This window comes from Lutra lutra, chromosome 2, assembly GCF_902655055.1.
Source record: "Lutra lutra chromosome 2, mLutLut1.2, whole genome shotgun sequence".
NCBI lineage: Eukaryota > Metazoa > Chordata > Mammalia > Carnivora > Mustelidae > Lutra > Lutra lutra.
In genome coordinates, this window is record NC_062279.1 from 174258356 (window position 1) to 174275893 (window position 17538).

At 37.3% G+C, this 17538-nt stretch overlaps 1 protein-coding gene across 4 annotated transcripts in view; it reads left to right on the forward strand.

Moving 5' to 3' along the window:
• The window catches only part of KLHL5 (kelch like family member 5), a 101543-nt gene extending 84355 nt beyond the window's left edge, over window positions 1-17188 (forward strand). For 3 of the 4 annotated variants that reach the window (XM_047719120.1, XM_047719118.1, XM_047719119.1), the window contains 4 exons: window positions 1441-1603; window positions 7685-7897; window positions 11475-11646; window positions 16494-17188. In XM_047719120.1, coding sequence (XP_047575076.1) covers window positions 1441-1603; window positions 7685-7897; window positions 11475-11646; window positions 16494-16550 — 605 coding nt within the window. In that variant the 3' untranslated portion in view covers window positions 16551-17188. Of the gene's footprint in view, window positions 1-1440; window positions 1604-7684; window positions 7898-11474; window positions 12877-16493 lie in introns of those variants that run through there. The other variant, XM_047719117.1, reaches the window with a different exon arrangement.
• Window positions 17189-17538: the final 350 nt, after the last annotated feature.

Sequence of the window (17538 nt, forward strand, 5' to 3'; positions counted from 1 at the left end):
CTATCCCCTTTACCTCACCTTCTCTTCTCTCAGATATCTCCATGTCTGACTTCATCCACATTTTTGTTCAAATGTCATTTTGTCCAAATGTCACTTTGTCCAAGAGGTCTCCCCTGACCCTCCCTACCCTTCTACTCAGTTCCATTTTTCTTATTAGCATTTATCAATACCTGAAATATATTTTGCCTGTTTCCTGACTAAAATATTAGGCCCATGATGGTAGAGCCCTTATTTGTTATCTTTTATTAAACATTTGGTACTTAATAAACACTACATAGATGTTTGTTGAATAAGGAAATAAATGAATCTAGCTTGGTTCCCTGATGATGAATCACACCAATAGATTGTGGTATAAAGTCTAACTACAGTGAAAGAAATAAAAATGATTTCTCAAATATATCTTAAGTCTGAATTACTGAAAAAGCTTTTTATTATGGCAATGTGTACATATAATATGGTTTTAAATAACTTTCCACTGTTGGACCTCAAGATACTGCCTTTAAAACTTACTAGACCAGAGCTGTAGAGCTACTTAGCCCCCTCACCCCCCCCCCCCACCTACCAAGCAAGAAGAGCTAGAAAGAAATCAGGTATCTTTACCATAAATATTTCCTTAATTAAATTTGCATATTTAAGATTCATTGTATTACCCAAAGCAATCTACCGATTCAGTACATTCCCTGTCAAAATTCCAGTGACATTTTTCAAAGAAAAAGAACAAATAATCCTAAAATTTGAATGAGGCCACAAAAAAATGAATAAATAAAAACAAAACAAAAATAGCAAAGCAAACTTGAGAAAGAAGGACAAGGCTAGAGGCATCAAACTCCTGATTTCAAACTATACTACGTAACACATTATGGTAGTTGGCTTAAAAACAGACACATAGATGAATGGAACAAAATAGTCCAGAAATAAACCCATGCATATGTGGTCAACTAATTTACAACAGAGGAGCCAGGAACATACAATGGGGAAAGGACTGTCTTCAATAAATGGTTCTGGGAAAACTGGACAGTCACAGGCAAAAGAATGAAAGTGGACTTTTATCCTACAGCAAACACAAAAATAAACTCAAAATGGGTTAAAGTATTGAACATAAGACCTTGAACCATAAAACCATAGATAAAAATGTAGGTGGTAAACTGTATATTGAGATTTAAATTAAAATGCAATCTTTAAGACGTAGCAGCAAACCTGAAGTCGTTGCTTCTTTTTTTCTTTTTTAAAAGATTTTATATATTTATTTGACAGAGAAAGAGCAAGAGAAGGAACACAAGCAGGGGGAGTGGGAGAGGGAGAAAAAGGCTTTCTGCTGGAAGCCTGATGTAGGGCTGATCCCAGGACCCTGTGATCATGACCTGAGCCAGAGGCAGACGCCTAACAACTGAGCCACCCAAATGCCCCTGAAGTCATTGTTTCTTTCCTGTCTCCTTACAGGTGTGGCTGTATTGGAAGGTCCCATGTATGCTGTAGGCGGACATGATGGCTGGAGCTATCTGAACACAGTTGAAAGATGGGACCCTCAGGCTCGCCAGTGGAATTTTGTTGCCACTATGTCCACCCCCAGGAGCACAGTAGGTGTGGCAGTACTAAGTGGAAAGTAAGGAAATATTTAAAATTCCATTTAAAACACAATAAGCGGGGCGCCTGGGTGGCTCAGTGGGCTAAGCCGCTGCCTTCGGCTCAGGTCAGGATCTCAGGGTCCTGGGATCGAGCCCCGCATCGAGCTCTCTGCTCAGCGGGGAGCCTGCAATAAAATAAAAAAAATAAAAATAAAACACAATAAGCCAAATTTATTGAGGTATACATCTAAGTTAAAAATATACATTAAAAAACACACAAAATCACGAAAGGGGAAAACTTTTAAGAACGATGGAAACTTTAAAAATAGTCTCTTTTTATTGTAATTGTAAATATAAATAACTCACCATGTTAGGTTTTCATTCTAATATACTGATTTTATATATACGTATATATATATAAAATATTACTGGTTATATATACATATATATAATTCTATATATAATAATATATTATTATAAATTTCAAGTTATTTTATATGGAGAAATTTTATATAAATATGCAATAGAGTACAAGTCTGGAGGTTTATAAAGCTTTAAAAGCATATAGTGTTTTAAATGTAGTAGATGCCCTCTAAGTGTTTTCCTAAATAATTCCTTCCATCTCGTCTACTGACTTATCTTTACTTTTACTTCTTTCTTATCTTGGTAAACTGCTGAAAACTGAAATGCACTTAGAAAGGTGCTCTCTTGACTCTTGTCTTCTCTAACTGGAGTTAACAGATTTGGACAGAACCATTACCAATAGCTCTTGGTAACTCAGAGTTTAAATACATATCAAAGGCCTTTCTTCCATAAAATGAAGCCCTATATGGTTATTAAATAAATGTTGTTGGTTACATACCTTTACTCACTCAAAAGGCTTTATCATCATTTACAGAAAAGAGAAGGAATCAAAGTTAAAACAAACTTAAAATTATTTGTAGAATTATATTGATTGATTGGTAAAAGAAAAAAATGAGAAAATATTAGTAAAATTTTTATGAAAATTTATAAAAATTTTTATGACCTAAGGTCTTGGTTCCTCAGGACCTATTAGTTATGTCCTACGTTTTCTTAGTTTTTAGCAGTATTACAAGTGATAAGAGAGAGAAATAGAAACCCACTTTTTGAAATGTACCTGATCTCCACACCCCTCCCTTCATGTGTTTTAACTGAAGAAAGAACTTCAAAATTAGCAGAGTCAGCCACCAAAGCATCTAGTAAATGAGAAAAAAGAGAGAAAATGAACAGTATCTTTTCCATTTTAACCCTTCAGTTAAAATTTCTGGGAGTAGTTCATTGATCTAATTCTTGCTCACCGGCATATTTCCTACTTAGAAATAAATGTTTCTCAGAGCACAAAAAGGATAACTGCCTTCTGTAAAATCTGATTTCTAGACCTACCGCAGCTTTAACTTCGAGGCATGGAAATAATTTACTTTCTCACTTTCTCTCTCTTGCTCTCTTTTTTTTTTTTTTTTTTAAGATTTTATTTATTTATCTGACAGAAATCACAAGTAGGCAGAGAGGCAGTCAGAGAGAGGAGGAAGCAGGCTCCCCGCCAAGCAGAGAGCCCGATGCGGGGCTCGATCCCAGGACCCCGGGACCATGACCCGAGCTGAAGGCAGAGGCTTTAACCCACTGAGCCACTCAGACGCCCCTTTCTCTTGCTCTCTTATGAGAAATAAATATTTCAGTCTTTAGTTCATCTAAGGTACAATTTATTCGATATTGACACTGAGACCATCAAAGAATCAGATCAGAAGCTGAAGATCTCTCATCTACTAACTATTAAGACATTGATTTTGAAATTTCAGGAGCTTACAGGACTAAACCTTCTTTATGGTCTCACCTCTGTCCACATATCTCCGCTCCTCCCCTCCTCCCCTCCACTCCACTCCCCTGTGCATATCCAGCAGAACTAGCCTATTTGTGGAGCGCCTGGGTGGCTCAGTTGGTTAAGTGTCCGCTTTCACCATAGGTGATGATCCCAGGGTCTTGGGATCGAGCCGCACGTTGGGCTCCCTGCTCAGCGGGAAGTCTGTTTTTCCCTCTCCCCCTCCCTCTCCCCCTGCTCATGTGCTCTCTCTCTCTCAAATAAATGAATAAAATGTTTTATCTAAAAAACCTAACCTGGGGGCACCTGGGTGGCTCAGTGGGTTAAAGCCTCTGCCTTCGGCTCAGGTCATGGTCTCAGGATCCTGGGATCGAGCCCCGCATCAGGCTCTCCGCTCAGCGGTGAGCCTGCTTTCTCCTCTCTCTCTCTGCCTGCCTCTCTGACTACTTGTGATCTCTGTCTGTCAAATAAATAAATAAAATATTTTTTTTTAAAGATTTTTTATTTCTTCATCAGGGTCTTGAGTGACCTGGTCTTTTCGTTCTTACATGTAGTATGGTATCTGGAACATAATCTGAAGTGTACAATCTTACTGAAGAATGTTCCAGTACCATTAAATGCAGTGGTGCTTGTAATCACCCCCAAGAAGAGGATGTGTTAACGTATCAACTAACACTTTTCTAAGCTTGCTTTATTTTTTTTTTTTAAAGATTTATTTATTTGTCAGTGAGAGAGGGGGAGAGCACAGGCAGGTGGAGCAGCAGGCAGAGGGAGAAGTAGGCTCCCTGAGGCGCAGGGAGCCCAAATATAGGACTCAATCCCAGGACCCCAGGATCATGACCTGAGCCAAAGGCAGGTGCTTAACTGACTGAGCCACCCAGGCACCCCTCTAAGTGTGCTTTAAAACAAAGTAGCAATATTTTAAAATATTTTGTTTTTATCCATTTTGAGGTACATATCCAGAATATGAAAAAATAGAAATCATGTTTTTTTTAAAATATGCAGTTGATTGAAAAAAAATAACTATGCATCTTTTCTACTCCTTTATGATTTAGAATAAATCATTTCCCTGTGCCTGAGTTTTTTAATCTATAAAATGAAAAGCCTAGATTAACTATTGTTTTTGTTATTTTAACTTATTTTATAATGCTTCCTAATGCAAAATATAATTGTTTCTTTAGAGAAGAACTGTTTGAATGTTTTATGAGTTACATCTTGTATCTTGAAAATTTCAAAGTGTTAAAATTTTTCTTTCTACCATGTTTGAGAGAAACTTTAGAATTCCAATTGCTCGGGCTACTTTTAAGGCCCTGGCTGGCAAATATTTTTCACAGTAGAATCTCTCTCTCAAATGCAACCTTACAAAAACCCTGATACTTAAGACAAATGGAAACTCAAGATTATTATAGACTTATCTTAAATTTAAGCTCAAGTTTGTAGCATGTATTTATTATAAAAAATCGATATAGAAGAACAAGTCTGTTTTAAAGAACACCAGATTATTTCTATGTTTTTTTTGTTGTTGTTCAGTATAAAGAAAAATCCTGATTCACAAATAAGTAGCTGAGAAGATAACAGTTATTTTAACTACTAGAGCAATTTAATTGGACTCTCAGGAAACTTTTCAGTTAAATTGTTAATGCAGTTTGAGAGTATTAGAAAATTTTTTTTTCCTAAGTTAAATCTCAATATCCACCAATCCCTTGCATTCTTGATCATAATTTTAAATGTCAGGCATGAGGAAGTCTTATTTTAAAGTCTATAGTACAGTGCAATTTGACACAATCACAATTTGACATAATGTTTCTCTTTTTATTTGTAATAGCTACTGTCATGGGGGAAAGAGATGAGTTCTGAATCTTGTATGGCATTTAATTGAGCCAGATATTTTGAAAATTATTAAAACTTGGATTTCAGGGTCACCTGGGTGGCTCAGTCAGTTGGGTTTTGGCCTCTTGATTTCTGTTTGAGTTGTGGTCTCAGGGTGGTGGGTGGGGGCCCTGCATGGGACTCAGACTGGGTGTAGAGCCTGCTCAAGATTCTCTCTCTCCCTCTGCCTGCCCCCCCGCTCCGCCACCCCACTTGCACAGGAGAGCAAACGCACGTGCACACTCTCTCTCTCTAAAAACAAAACAAAACTTGAATTTCAAATGCACATTTTGGGGATCTCCTCAAGTACTCCACAGAATCCTATTCTTAGAAAACAATTTGAAAACCATTGCTTGAGATAATGTTTCTTTAGGAAGTGTTATTGGTACACGTTAGCCCTTAACATTAGCTCAGTGTAAATGTTGTTTGTATGCTTAAGACCTAAAAATGACATTTTCTAGAAGAATATAGAGACAGAATTCATTCTTTCCCCCAAAACACTTAGACCATGTTTACCCTGTGTAAGGCACTGTTCAAAGTATTTTACATTTGGTCATCAATAATCCTACGAGGCAGGGCTTAAAAGATGTTTTGGATGATGATATTCAGGCAGGTGGAGGTTAAATAACTTGTCCACAGTCAGAGCTCATAAGTGTGAGAACCACAGTTCAAATCCAGAGCCCAGCTCCAGAGTTCACCTCTTAATCCCTGTACTGCACCACTTTTCACAATCAAGACCCATGAGTTCACTCTGAAGAGGGGACAGTGCCTTGAATTTGAGTGTGCGCACCCATGCGTGCGTACATAACGCACGCATGCATGTACATGTTTTTTAAATTATGGGTGTTTTCTAATTCTGTCTGTGATCCATATTCAAACAATTTTCTAATTCTGTCTGTGATCCATATTCAAACAATTATTCTACCAAGTATTAGTTAAAAATGAGAACAGTTTAAGAACAATAACACAAGAAAGTAGTTTTGACAGATAAAAATTTTAACAAAGTTTCAAATGAATTTCAGTTTCCATACTATTAATACAAAGTTTAAAACAAGATATTGCCACACCCATATGTTGCTGTCTAAGATATGGTCATCTTCTCACTAAAGAACCACTTTGAGTGGTAGAGTGAACTTTACATTATGAATTAAAATGAATAAATGTCTTTAAAATATATATATTTACCCAAATAGAAATACAAATAAAATATAAATATAAATAAAAAATATAAATATAAATAAATTTTCAAGATACAAGATGTAACTCATAAAACATTCAAACAGTTCTTCTCTAAAGAAACAATTACATTTTGCATTAGGAAGCATTATAAAATAAGTTAAAATAACAAAAAGTTTTAATTGGCAGATTTTTGGCATAGCTCAAATATTATTTCCTGAGCTAAAAAATTAGTTAAATATTAACTAAGGCATCTGTAAATTCAAAATGTGGGAACTTTTATATAAGCAATGATCTGAATTTTTTACTCTTGAAAAAACTATTATAAAAATATATTTTATATATATTTTAAGGTCAGAATAAAAGACTTTGTAAGATTAATGCAGTATATTGACTGGTAATGAATTAAAATTTATCTGCTAGGCAATATTTAGGACATTAACATACCGTATTCATTTTAGATAACTTACATACAGTATCCTTCTCTGCAGTAATTTAAATTAGTGGAGGATCACAGTTCATATGTAATAAATATTAATTTATACACCACTGTTCCAAGCAATCCTTTTATTCTCCTATTTCACTGCTGCAAGAACATGCCAGGTGACCGCTCACAGTACAGCTGCTCATTACTCTGTGTCCTCGTTCTGCTTCTGACCCTCTATAAGCCTCTTAATCTCCATGAGCCTGTTTCTTCACCCATGAAACAGGAATATAAATGGTTCCCTGTAGCATTATTGAGATGATTCAGTTAATACAGGTAAAATATCTAGCCTCTGGTAGGAACAGAGAAGGTTGATTTCTTTCCTTTATAATGTAGTCCTGTCTTAGCTATTTAAGAAAGAAGTCATGGTATATTTATATACTGCATTTTATCTATTCTAAGACACATCTTATGCCTCTAAAATTGTGATGTGTCTTATAATCCGTGTTGACTTATCAGAAATAGTTGTCATTGCTTTCAGGTGAGTTTGTTCTTTTTTTTTTATGTATATACAGAGTAATAGCTGGTATATATACATACACACATTTACATATGATATATACATATATGTAATTTACATATGATATATACATATGTCATATAATTGGTAGCATATCTTCTTGATGGCACATAAACTGAGAGTGTGTCTTAAAATCTATGACACCGTAATTTCAATGAAATACCATAAGAATAATCTCTTTGCCTTCATCATAATGATGGCACTCTTTTTTATTATTCTTTTTGTTCTTACAGACTTTATGCAGTTGGTGGTCGTGATGGAAGTTCTTGCCTCAAATCAGTAGAATGTTTTGATCCTCACACTAATAAATGGACACTCTGTGCACAAATGTCAAAAAGGAGAGGGGGAGTAGGAGTAACTACCTGGAATGGATTGCTGTATGCGATTGGAGGACACGATGCCCCTGCATCCAACTTGACTTCCAGACTCTCAGACTGTGTGGAGAGGTAATTTCCTGTGAAGGAAAACGTTGTCTGACACTTCCAGACAAATCATTGACTCCTTATTGAACATCTAGCACATGCAAGGCGGTTTCTTCCCAGCTTTGTGAACACTGGGTCGTCTGCTCTGGCTGTCTCCTGGTCTCTTTCCTAACAGCTTTTCTCGGATTCTTCTCTCCCCATATTACTGCCTACTTAAGATTTACCTTAGAATTGATTATATAATTTATTAATTGAGTCATATGACACTTATTGTGTACATATTTCATATTGGATACTCTACCTGACAAGAAAAGAAAAAGAGCTTGATGAATTTCAGAGAGAAGTAGTAGGGACTGGAGGCTAAGGAAGAAGTGAAAAGGAGAGGAGCCTTTCTAACACATTTTGATATAAGGAAATACCATGAAATAATAAAATTTTTAAAAAACTAATATGGCTTAAAAGTTACACAAGTCGTCCAAACTGGCCTCATGAAACTCATGTATAGGGCCAGGTAAAGAACCTAATTACATCAGTGGACAGTTTGGACAACAGTTCAGGCTTCCATCTGTTATTTTTAGTCTGGTTCAAGGAATGGAGAGGATTGAGTGGATTTAGGAGGTAGGGTCCATGGAGCATGTATGAACATTCCAAAGCAGAAGGGGATACGATTCATTCAGAAAACTGAAAGGAGGCCACTCTGTCTGGGGAAAAAGAGAGGGAGGGAGACAGTGGCAGGAAAGGAGGCAGGCTAGGGTGGAGACGGCGGCAGATCACATAGAATCTTAAGGATTCTGGATTTTAAAGAGCAATGGGAAGTTGATAAGTAAGTGTGTGTGTGTGTGTGTGTCTCTCTGTGTGTGTGTGTGTGTGTGTGTTATTTAATCATACATGATTGGAAGAAAGTTAAACAGTGAAATGCGAGCTTGATGACAATGAGTGCTTTCTGTGAAATAATAAGGTTTGGTTTGTTGTCTTTTGAGAAAGCAGGAAAGTCTTTTGCCCTGTGTTAGGGAGAAAGTGATTCAGACTACACTTCCTGTGTGTTACACTCCAAGAAAGGAATATGGAAGTCTTTGTATACTTTACCCCATAAGTTATAGGCTCACCGCAGTACTGCACCCAGTGAAAAATTGTTCATTGTGCAAGAGGTATTAGCATTTTAGCATGATGTATCTGCTCTTAGACAGCCAACTCTGGGCTGTTCTAATTAATATATTCATGAAAAGAACAAGAAGGTTCAAAAGTGGACAGCTTTCATGATTGTGTCTGTCAGTCATCTCACCTAGCCCTTCATGTATTGATTTCCTCAGATTTTCAGTAGATAATCGAAAATCTTACAGCAGTTTTCAGTATTTACTTTAGCTCTTTTGGATCATTAAGTGTTATGGATTTACCAAATGAATCTGTAATATTGTAAATTAAAAGTTTTCAGGAAAATATTGATTTTTTTTCTAAAATATGTTCAAATGTACTTTAAATAGCAGTGATAAGATAAAGGGTAGGCTTAGAGAACTAAACCATTTTTATTTTCTTGAAAGAAAAAAAATGTTAACGTTTTACATGGAAAGAAAAATTAAATTGAATAAAAATCATGTTCTGAAATAGGTATCTCAAGCCCTAAGAATAAAAAGTGAGATATTTAGAAGATCAAATACAAACCAAACTGTTAATAGGGGTTACCACTTGACTCTGTAATTAAAGTTGGAAGGAAATGAGGCTAGTTATTGCATATTTTATATATTTTTGTAATCTTTGAATTTTTGTTACAAGAATGTATTCCTCACTAATAGGAAAAGTTGTAACAAATGAACCGACTCATCTTTAAGGTAACATTTATCAAATGCTTACTGTGCATTTTCATTTAACCCTCAGTGCTACCTGGTGAGCAATATTTTCACCAATAAAGAGACTAAGATGTAAAGATTTTAAGTAACTTTACAATACCATAGAACCAGTGATTGGAAGGATAAGGACTCAAGATTCTTCAGCCCAAATCCAAAGCCCATTCTCTAACCACTTTGCTATACACCTCTCCCAGGTGTTTCTGGATGTGTTGATATTCTTTTATTGAGGTGTAATTGACATACAACTCTCAGGTATATAACATAATGATTTGACATTTGTAAACATTGAGAAATGATCACAGTAAGTCTAGTTAACATCCATCACCATATATACTTACAATTTTTTTCTTGTGATGAGAACCTTAAAGATCTACTCTCTTAGCAACTTCCAAATATACAGTACAGTATCATTAACTACATTGCCATGCTGTACGTGACATCCCCATAACTCATGTATTTTATAACTAGAAATTTGTCCCTTTTGACCCTCTTCCTCCATTTGACCCACCCCCTCCATGCCCCATCTCTGGCAACCACCAATCTATGAACTTAGTTGTTGTTCTGTTTTAGAATCCACATATAAGTGAGACCATAGTTTTTGTTTTCTCTGGCTTATTTCACTTGGCATCATGCCTGCAAGGTCCATCCATGTTGTCGAAATGGCAAGATTTCATTTCTTTTTATGGCCAAATAATGTTCAGTGTGTGCATGCATATGTGTGTAGTCTACATGTACCACATTTTCTTTATCTGTTCAGCCATTGATGAACACTTAGGTTGTTTCCATGCCTTGGCTACTGTACATAATTCTGCAGTGAACATGGGTGGTACATATGTCTTTTCAAATTAGTGTTCTCATTTCCTTTGGATAAATACCCAGAAGTAGAATTACTAGATCATATGGTAGTTCCCTTATTAATTTTTGGGGGGAATCCATATAGTTTTCTGTAGCAGTGGCACTAATTCACATTCCCACCAACAGTACACAAGGGTTCCCTTTTCTCCATATCCTCACCAACACTTGTTATTATCTTTTCAGCAGGCATTGTGGTTTTGATTTACATTTCCCTGATGATTAGTGACGTTAAGCACCTTTTTGTGTACCTATTAGCCCTCTATATGTCTTCTTTAGAAAATGTCTATTGAGACCCTCTGCCCATTTTTAAGTGGTTTATTTGTTGGGGTTTTTTTTTTTTTTTTACATTCTTTTTATCTCCTAGATATTAACCCCTTATCAGATATATGATTTGGAAACATTTTTCCCATTCCATAGGTTGCCTTTTCATTTTGTTGATGGTTTCCTTTACTATGCAGAAGTTTTTAGTTTGATGTGCTCCCATTTGTTTATTTTTACCTTTGTTGCCTTTGCTTTTTGGTGACAAATCCAAAAAAATCATTGCCAAGACCAGTGTCAAGGAGCTTACTCCCTATGTTTTCTTCTAGAAGGTCTATGGTATCAGGTCCAACATGCTAGTCTTTCATCCATAAACTGTTTTTACATAAAAATATTCTGAGAATGGGGTGCCTGGGTGGCTTAGTCATTGGGCATCTGCCTTCTGCTCAGGTCATGATCCCAGGGTCCTGGGATCGAGCCCCACATCGGGCTCCCTGCTCAGCAGGGAGACTGCTTCTCCCTCTCCCACTCCCTCTGCTTGTTTTCCCCCTCTCGCTGTGTCTCTTTATCAAATAAATAAATAAAATATTTTTTAAAAATATTGTGAGAACAATGTCAGCTCCAGTTCTAAAATTTTCTTTCAGATATGATCCCAAAACAGATATGTGGACTGCAGTGGCATCTATGAGCATCAGCAGAGACGCAGTGGGAGTCTGTTTACTTGGTGATAAATTATATGCTGTTGGAGGGTATGATGGACAGACTTATCTTAATACAGTGGAGGCTTATGATCCCCAGACAAATGAGTGGACCCAGGTATGGCATTTCATTTTTCATTATTACACTTCTCTGTTTTTATTAAAACAATTTGTTTAATAAAAATGATCTCCATTTGTCAATACCAAAATATATGGCATAACATGATAAAGTCATCTCTTTGATTAAATATATGAAAACAAGAAGGAATGTTTAATTTTATGATATAATTAAAATCCAAAATTATTTTTAAAGAATAAATTAATACTCAGAGAAATTACTAATAGTTTTGACCTGCCACCATTTGCTTACTGGGAACTGATGAGATGTTCTAGTATTGATAGGCCAGATAGGACCACAAGAGAGCTGTGGCAGAGGGAGGGGAGATGGTGGAAAATAAGAAACAAAGATAGAAATCAGAAAAATGTGAACCACTTAGGCAGACATACGGTATAATTTTTAAATATTCAAGCCACTGATGTTTGGGAGCAAATGAAATGTCTGGTCATCACCTAATAAAGATGGCAACCTTAAATTACATTAACAAGTAAGAAACTTGACCTGGCAAGCTTATTAACAAAAGGAATTCCAGCCATGTCTATTTCTGGAGGGGCTAGTACTTCTAAGAATGATCTTTTGAGATCTTTGTTTCCATCATTACCGAGAACAGAATTAGGAATTTTGTGCCCCAGTTCAGAATCTGGTACCTGAAAGACCCTCAGATGTTTAATTGACCCAAGGTTTTTCTATATACAAGGAGCAATGGTAAGTACTGTCAAGAAAACAAAACTTAAAAGAATCCCCACTGCCATAGAACTTAAAGACTTAAGTAGGTATAATCTGGGGGTGTAAGGGGAGAACCCGCAATGTAGAACAGTTGGTAGCAAGTGTCCCATGGTGTAGGCATTGAGTGGTGTAGGAAATTAAAGAGAAAAAATAAATTGGTTGTTGAGAATGCTTTAGAAGTTGGAGAAGTTGGAAGTTGTTGAGAAGAAGTTGGACTTAAGCTAAGCTTTCAATTGATCCAATGCAAAATGTAGAAAGAAATGGGAAATTGTATGAGAAAACATGAAAGAAATGTCAGTGAAGAAGAAATACACAAGATATACTGAGAAAGCGTGGCTGGTTCTAAGGATCCATGCTTAGTAAGAGTAGGACGTCTTTCCCCCCCACCTTTTTAATTTCATTTCAATTAATTAACATATAATGTATTATTTGTTTTGGAGGCACAGGTCTGTTACTCATCACTCTTATATAATACCCAGTGCTCATTACAACACATACCCTCCCCAGTGTCCATCACCCAGTTACCCCATCCCTCTACCCCTCTCCACTCCAGCAACCCTCAGTTTGTTTCCTATGATTAAGAGTCTCTCATGGTTTGTCTCCCTCTCTGGTTTCATCTTACTTCATTTTTTTCCTCTTGTCCCCTATGATCCTCTGCCTTGTTTCTTAAATTCCACATACCTGTGGTGATATGAATGATATGGAGATGTGATAATTGTCTTTCTCTGATTGACTTATTTCACTTAGCATAATACCCTCTAGTTCCATCCACGTTGTTGCAAATGGCAAGATTTCATTTTTGATGGCTCTATAATATTCCATTGTATACATATACATCTTCTCTCTCCATTCATCTGTTAATGGATATCTAGGCTCTTTCTGTAGTTTGGCTGTTGTGAACATTCTTATTGGAGGGCAAGGTTGGGGTCAGGATAGAAGTTGGCAAAGGCCATGCTTCATGAGTTTGGTAGTGGGAAGCTGGTGGAGACTTAACCAGGAGAGTGATACAGTAACAGAAATTTCATGTGGTGGTTGGGGACAGGATAAGTTGGGTTAGGGGCAAGGGAAGCAAAGGCTGAATAAAAAACATATAGAAGGTTGCTTCACTTTAAGGCTTGAGGTGTCAACTCTAGAAATGGATTCAAGAGATATTACCAAGTCCTATCTGTTCTTTCTTTCTACACTTGCAGGGTTGAATTAAAGATTCAACTTCTCAAGAAAATAGCAAATGAATGACCAGAGGGTGTCTTAGATAAGATAATGAGGTAGAGCATTAGAGAGAGGAGACAGGCTTTCAACAGGATAAGGATGAATGAAGATAATTTATCATTCGTGAAGTTGTAAGAACCTTTGAGAATGTGATAGAAGCAAAAGATACTCACAGTGTAAAAAGTAAAGAGAAAAATAAGTAAATGCAGGAGCTGGAGGAGCATACAGTTTTCAAATGATGATAATAGAAAGTTAACATTTATTGAACACATTTTATGTACCAGGCTCTATTGGATGAGGAATCTGAGACAGAGAGAGGTTAAATAGTTGACCCAAGCCACACAGTAAATCAATGGCAGTTAGAATTTGAGCCATAGGTCTTTTTCACAATAAAGGTAAAAATAAGAGAGTAGAGATTCCAGATGCTAGAAAGAGCAACATTGAAGGGCAAGAAAGAAGGGCAAGATACAGAATTGAAAGCAAAGACTGGTCCTCTGCAGACTGGAGGAAAGATCTCTTCTAAGGCTGGGAAAGAAGATGAGAATATGATTGTAGAAAGGGGCAGGGAATTTTTAAATGAAGAGGATAGACTATAAAAAAGGGACTTGACCTTGATCTTGTTTCTTCAATTTAAGTGTGGTCACTGGGTGAAGGGAAGTATAGATAATTTGAGAGCTTGAATCAGTACTGCAGAACTTCACTAGAAATTATGTGATTTGGGCGCCTAGGTAGCTCAATGGATTAAGCATCCAACTCTTGATTTGAGCTCAGGTCATGATCTCTGGGTCATGAGAATGAGCCCCACGTCGGAGTCCATGATCAGCCGGAAGTCTGCTTGAGATTTTTTCTCTCTCTTCATCTCCCTCTGCACCCCCTTCTCTAAAATAAATTAATTAAAAAAAAGAAATTATGTGATTTTCTACCATTAGCCTCTCACTGTGGCAACATGAATGATAAACAAGGAGCACAGAAAGAGATGTAAAATCTCTTTTTCTAAGGTGTATTTTATTTATAAACTTAGGCCTAGTTATAAGAAATTTTTTGGCCAGTATTCGAAACTTGTTATTACAGGTAATTAATGCTTTATGCTGAATTACTATCAAAATTAATTACCTGTGACCACATAGATATTTTGTTTGCATGTCCCCTCTATTACTATTTTTAAGCACCTGAATTTGAACTTACAACTGTGGAATATGAAAAATAAATGTTTTCCATTCAGTGTTCCAACAAATGGGCAAGAGGACATTTGTCCAGGGAATGAAATGAGGTTATAAAGTCTGAAGCCATCACCCACCCTGCTATCCACCTTGATCCAAAGCAGGAGTGAGTCCATTGTATTTAGTAAATACCCTAAGCTGAACTTTCTAGCTGGTTGTTAGGGAACATCAACTCTTTACAGTGTAAAGACTTCAGGTCTTCAGTGTTTGGAGAAAGGCTGCTCATTACAAATAGTCATTTTGATTGAAATGATTTAGAGTTTACTCCTAGAACACTCTAAATAGAGATGGTTTTAAAGTGGGTGATTTGATTGTTCAAGGAGATAGAATAGGGATCAAAACACCTGATTCAGATAGAGAACAACTGAGAAGTCTCAGTTGAAGTCTGGTATATTTTTAAGATCCAGTCACTGGTCTGGAAAGGTTGGGAGAGAGGCCAACCTGACCAAGGAGTCATTTTGATATCATGTATTTGACAATAACACTGTATTACATACCCCCGCATACATACGTACAAATTTTCTCAGTACTTTGTATTAGTCACCCCTTCTCTAAATACTGTCATTTTAAGTCTTAGGGCTTACTCTGCTTAAATTAATCCTTTAAAAGCTATCCTTGTCCACACTTGTAGTTTTGCACTCTGAATTGCTTGGTGTCTAGAGTGCTCAAAAAGAAAGGGAGAGAGGGAGAGAGAGGGGGGAAGGAGGGAGGAAGGAAAGAGGGGAGGGGGAGGAAGGAAGGAAAAGGGAAGGAAGAAAGGGAGGAAGGGAAGGAAGAAAGGGAGGGGAGGAAGGGAGGAAGGAAGAAAGAGGGAGGGAGGAAGGAGAAGGAAAGGAAAGAAGGAAGAAAGGAAGGAAGGAGAAGGAAAGGAAGGGGGGGAGGAAAGAGAAGGAAAGGAAGAAAGGGAGGGAGGGAGGAAAGGAGGAAGGAAGGGGAAGGAAGGAAGAAGGGGAGGGAGGGAAGGAGGGAGGAAGGGTAAGTGAAAGATTTAGGAATTACTCCTTATCCCTAAACTAAGATTCTGTTTCTTTCCCTAGCACCCGTCCTTATACCTCATTGTCATAGAGTTTATTCACCAGGTTTGTTTCTACTCCTAGGGTGGAGTTGGAGGAGGTATATTTATTATTTATTTACTGTGCTAGGAAGTAGGAGAGTGGGTTTAGATTGTCCAGCCATGCACAGAGAAGTTAGTCAGTGAATGTGCAATGCTTGGTGCCCTGGGAAAAAGCAGCCAGGCACACAGCGACTCTGGTGTGCTCTGAAACAGCATAGCTGTTACACGCCTTCTCTGGATAATACGCGGTATTTTCGCCACTTGGGTCCTGGAGTGTTGGGCGTTTCCTCATTATCCATATCCCACATCCTGTTGGCCAAATAAATTGTTTCAGATAGAGTAAGTCCCAAACGATCTTTTCTTTTTTTGGAGGTACCTTTAAAAAGAAGTACTGCTTAGTACTGTGCCCTAAACAGTTGAGTCTGTGACACTTGGACTTCTACAGGGGGCTTGGAGGATGGGCTGGCCCTACAGTAAGGCTGGGGCGGCAGAGTTGGGAGCTGCTCTTTGATGAGTACAGACTGTTTCAATATTTTACCAACTACGTGGTTTTATCAACAGTTGTACCTACACACCCAACAAATATGTCTTTTTGTTTTCGTGTTTGTGTTTGTTATTGTTTTTGTTTTTGTTTTTAGGTTGCTCCACTATGCCTAGGAAGAGCTGGGGCTTGCGTCGTAACTGTCAAACTATAATACAGTGCTTTGTTTTCTAAATGAAGATATCGTCTTCCTCACGAATTTACTAAAATTATTCTCCTACCAAGGGATACATTTTTAGCCAATTTGCAATGCCGCATTCCTGGGCACGGAGTGCCCATCTCAAAGCGAAGACAGTCAAACAAGGTAGCAACGAGGGGAAGACCTGGAATTAAATCCTGCATTTCTCCGTTAAGTCATTTCTCAGTAAATCAAAACTACAGCTGGGGGACTGACACCACGTGTGAGGACAAATTCACCGCTCTAAAAACAGAAGCCTGTGCTGGCTGGGGATGTCATTTATTAATAATCAATCACATTTTACTAACATTACCCAGATTTCTTTTACTACAGTGCACATACACCAGAGAACACCTTGAACGTTTGCTTTATAACTTTATCATATGTTGGTTGCAGTAATTTTTATCCGTTTAACCACAACTGCTGCTTTCATGACATACTAAACACTATGCTAATCTTCAGTTTTTTTTTTTTCAGAAACAGCTGCATTATATAGGCTTTGACTTGTGGACTTCTCAATTGGCTTAGTCTCATGAATAAAGAAAAACGAGAGTCAAAACAATGACCAAATGCAAACGAAATGATCTTTGGCTTCTTTTAAAATGGTCTTCCTGGGGCACCTGGGTGGCTCAGTGGTTTAAAGCCTCTGCCTTCAGCTCAGGTCATGGTCTCAGGGTCTTGGGATCGAGCCCCACATTGGGCTCTCTCCTCAGCAGGGAGCCTGCTTCCTCCTCTCTCTCTGCCTGCCTCTCTGCCTACTTGTGATCTCTGTCTGTCAAATAAATAAATAAAAAATTAAAAAAAAAAAATAAAATAAAATGGTCTTCCTGGTATTGTTAGAGTCACTAACAATACAGGCTATGATATCCTCAAATTGGAACTGAAAGATGGTGTTTTGCAGTAAATTGAAGAGAGGCACATTTATGTTGAGGAAAGAAATGTCATATACCCTAACATGTTCTTT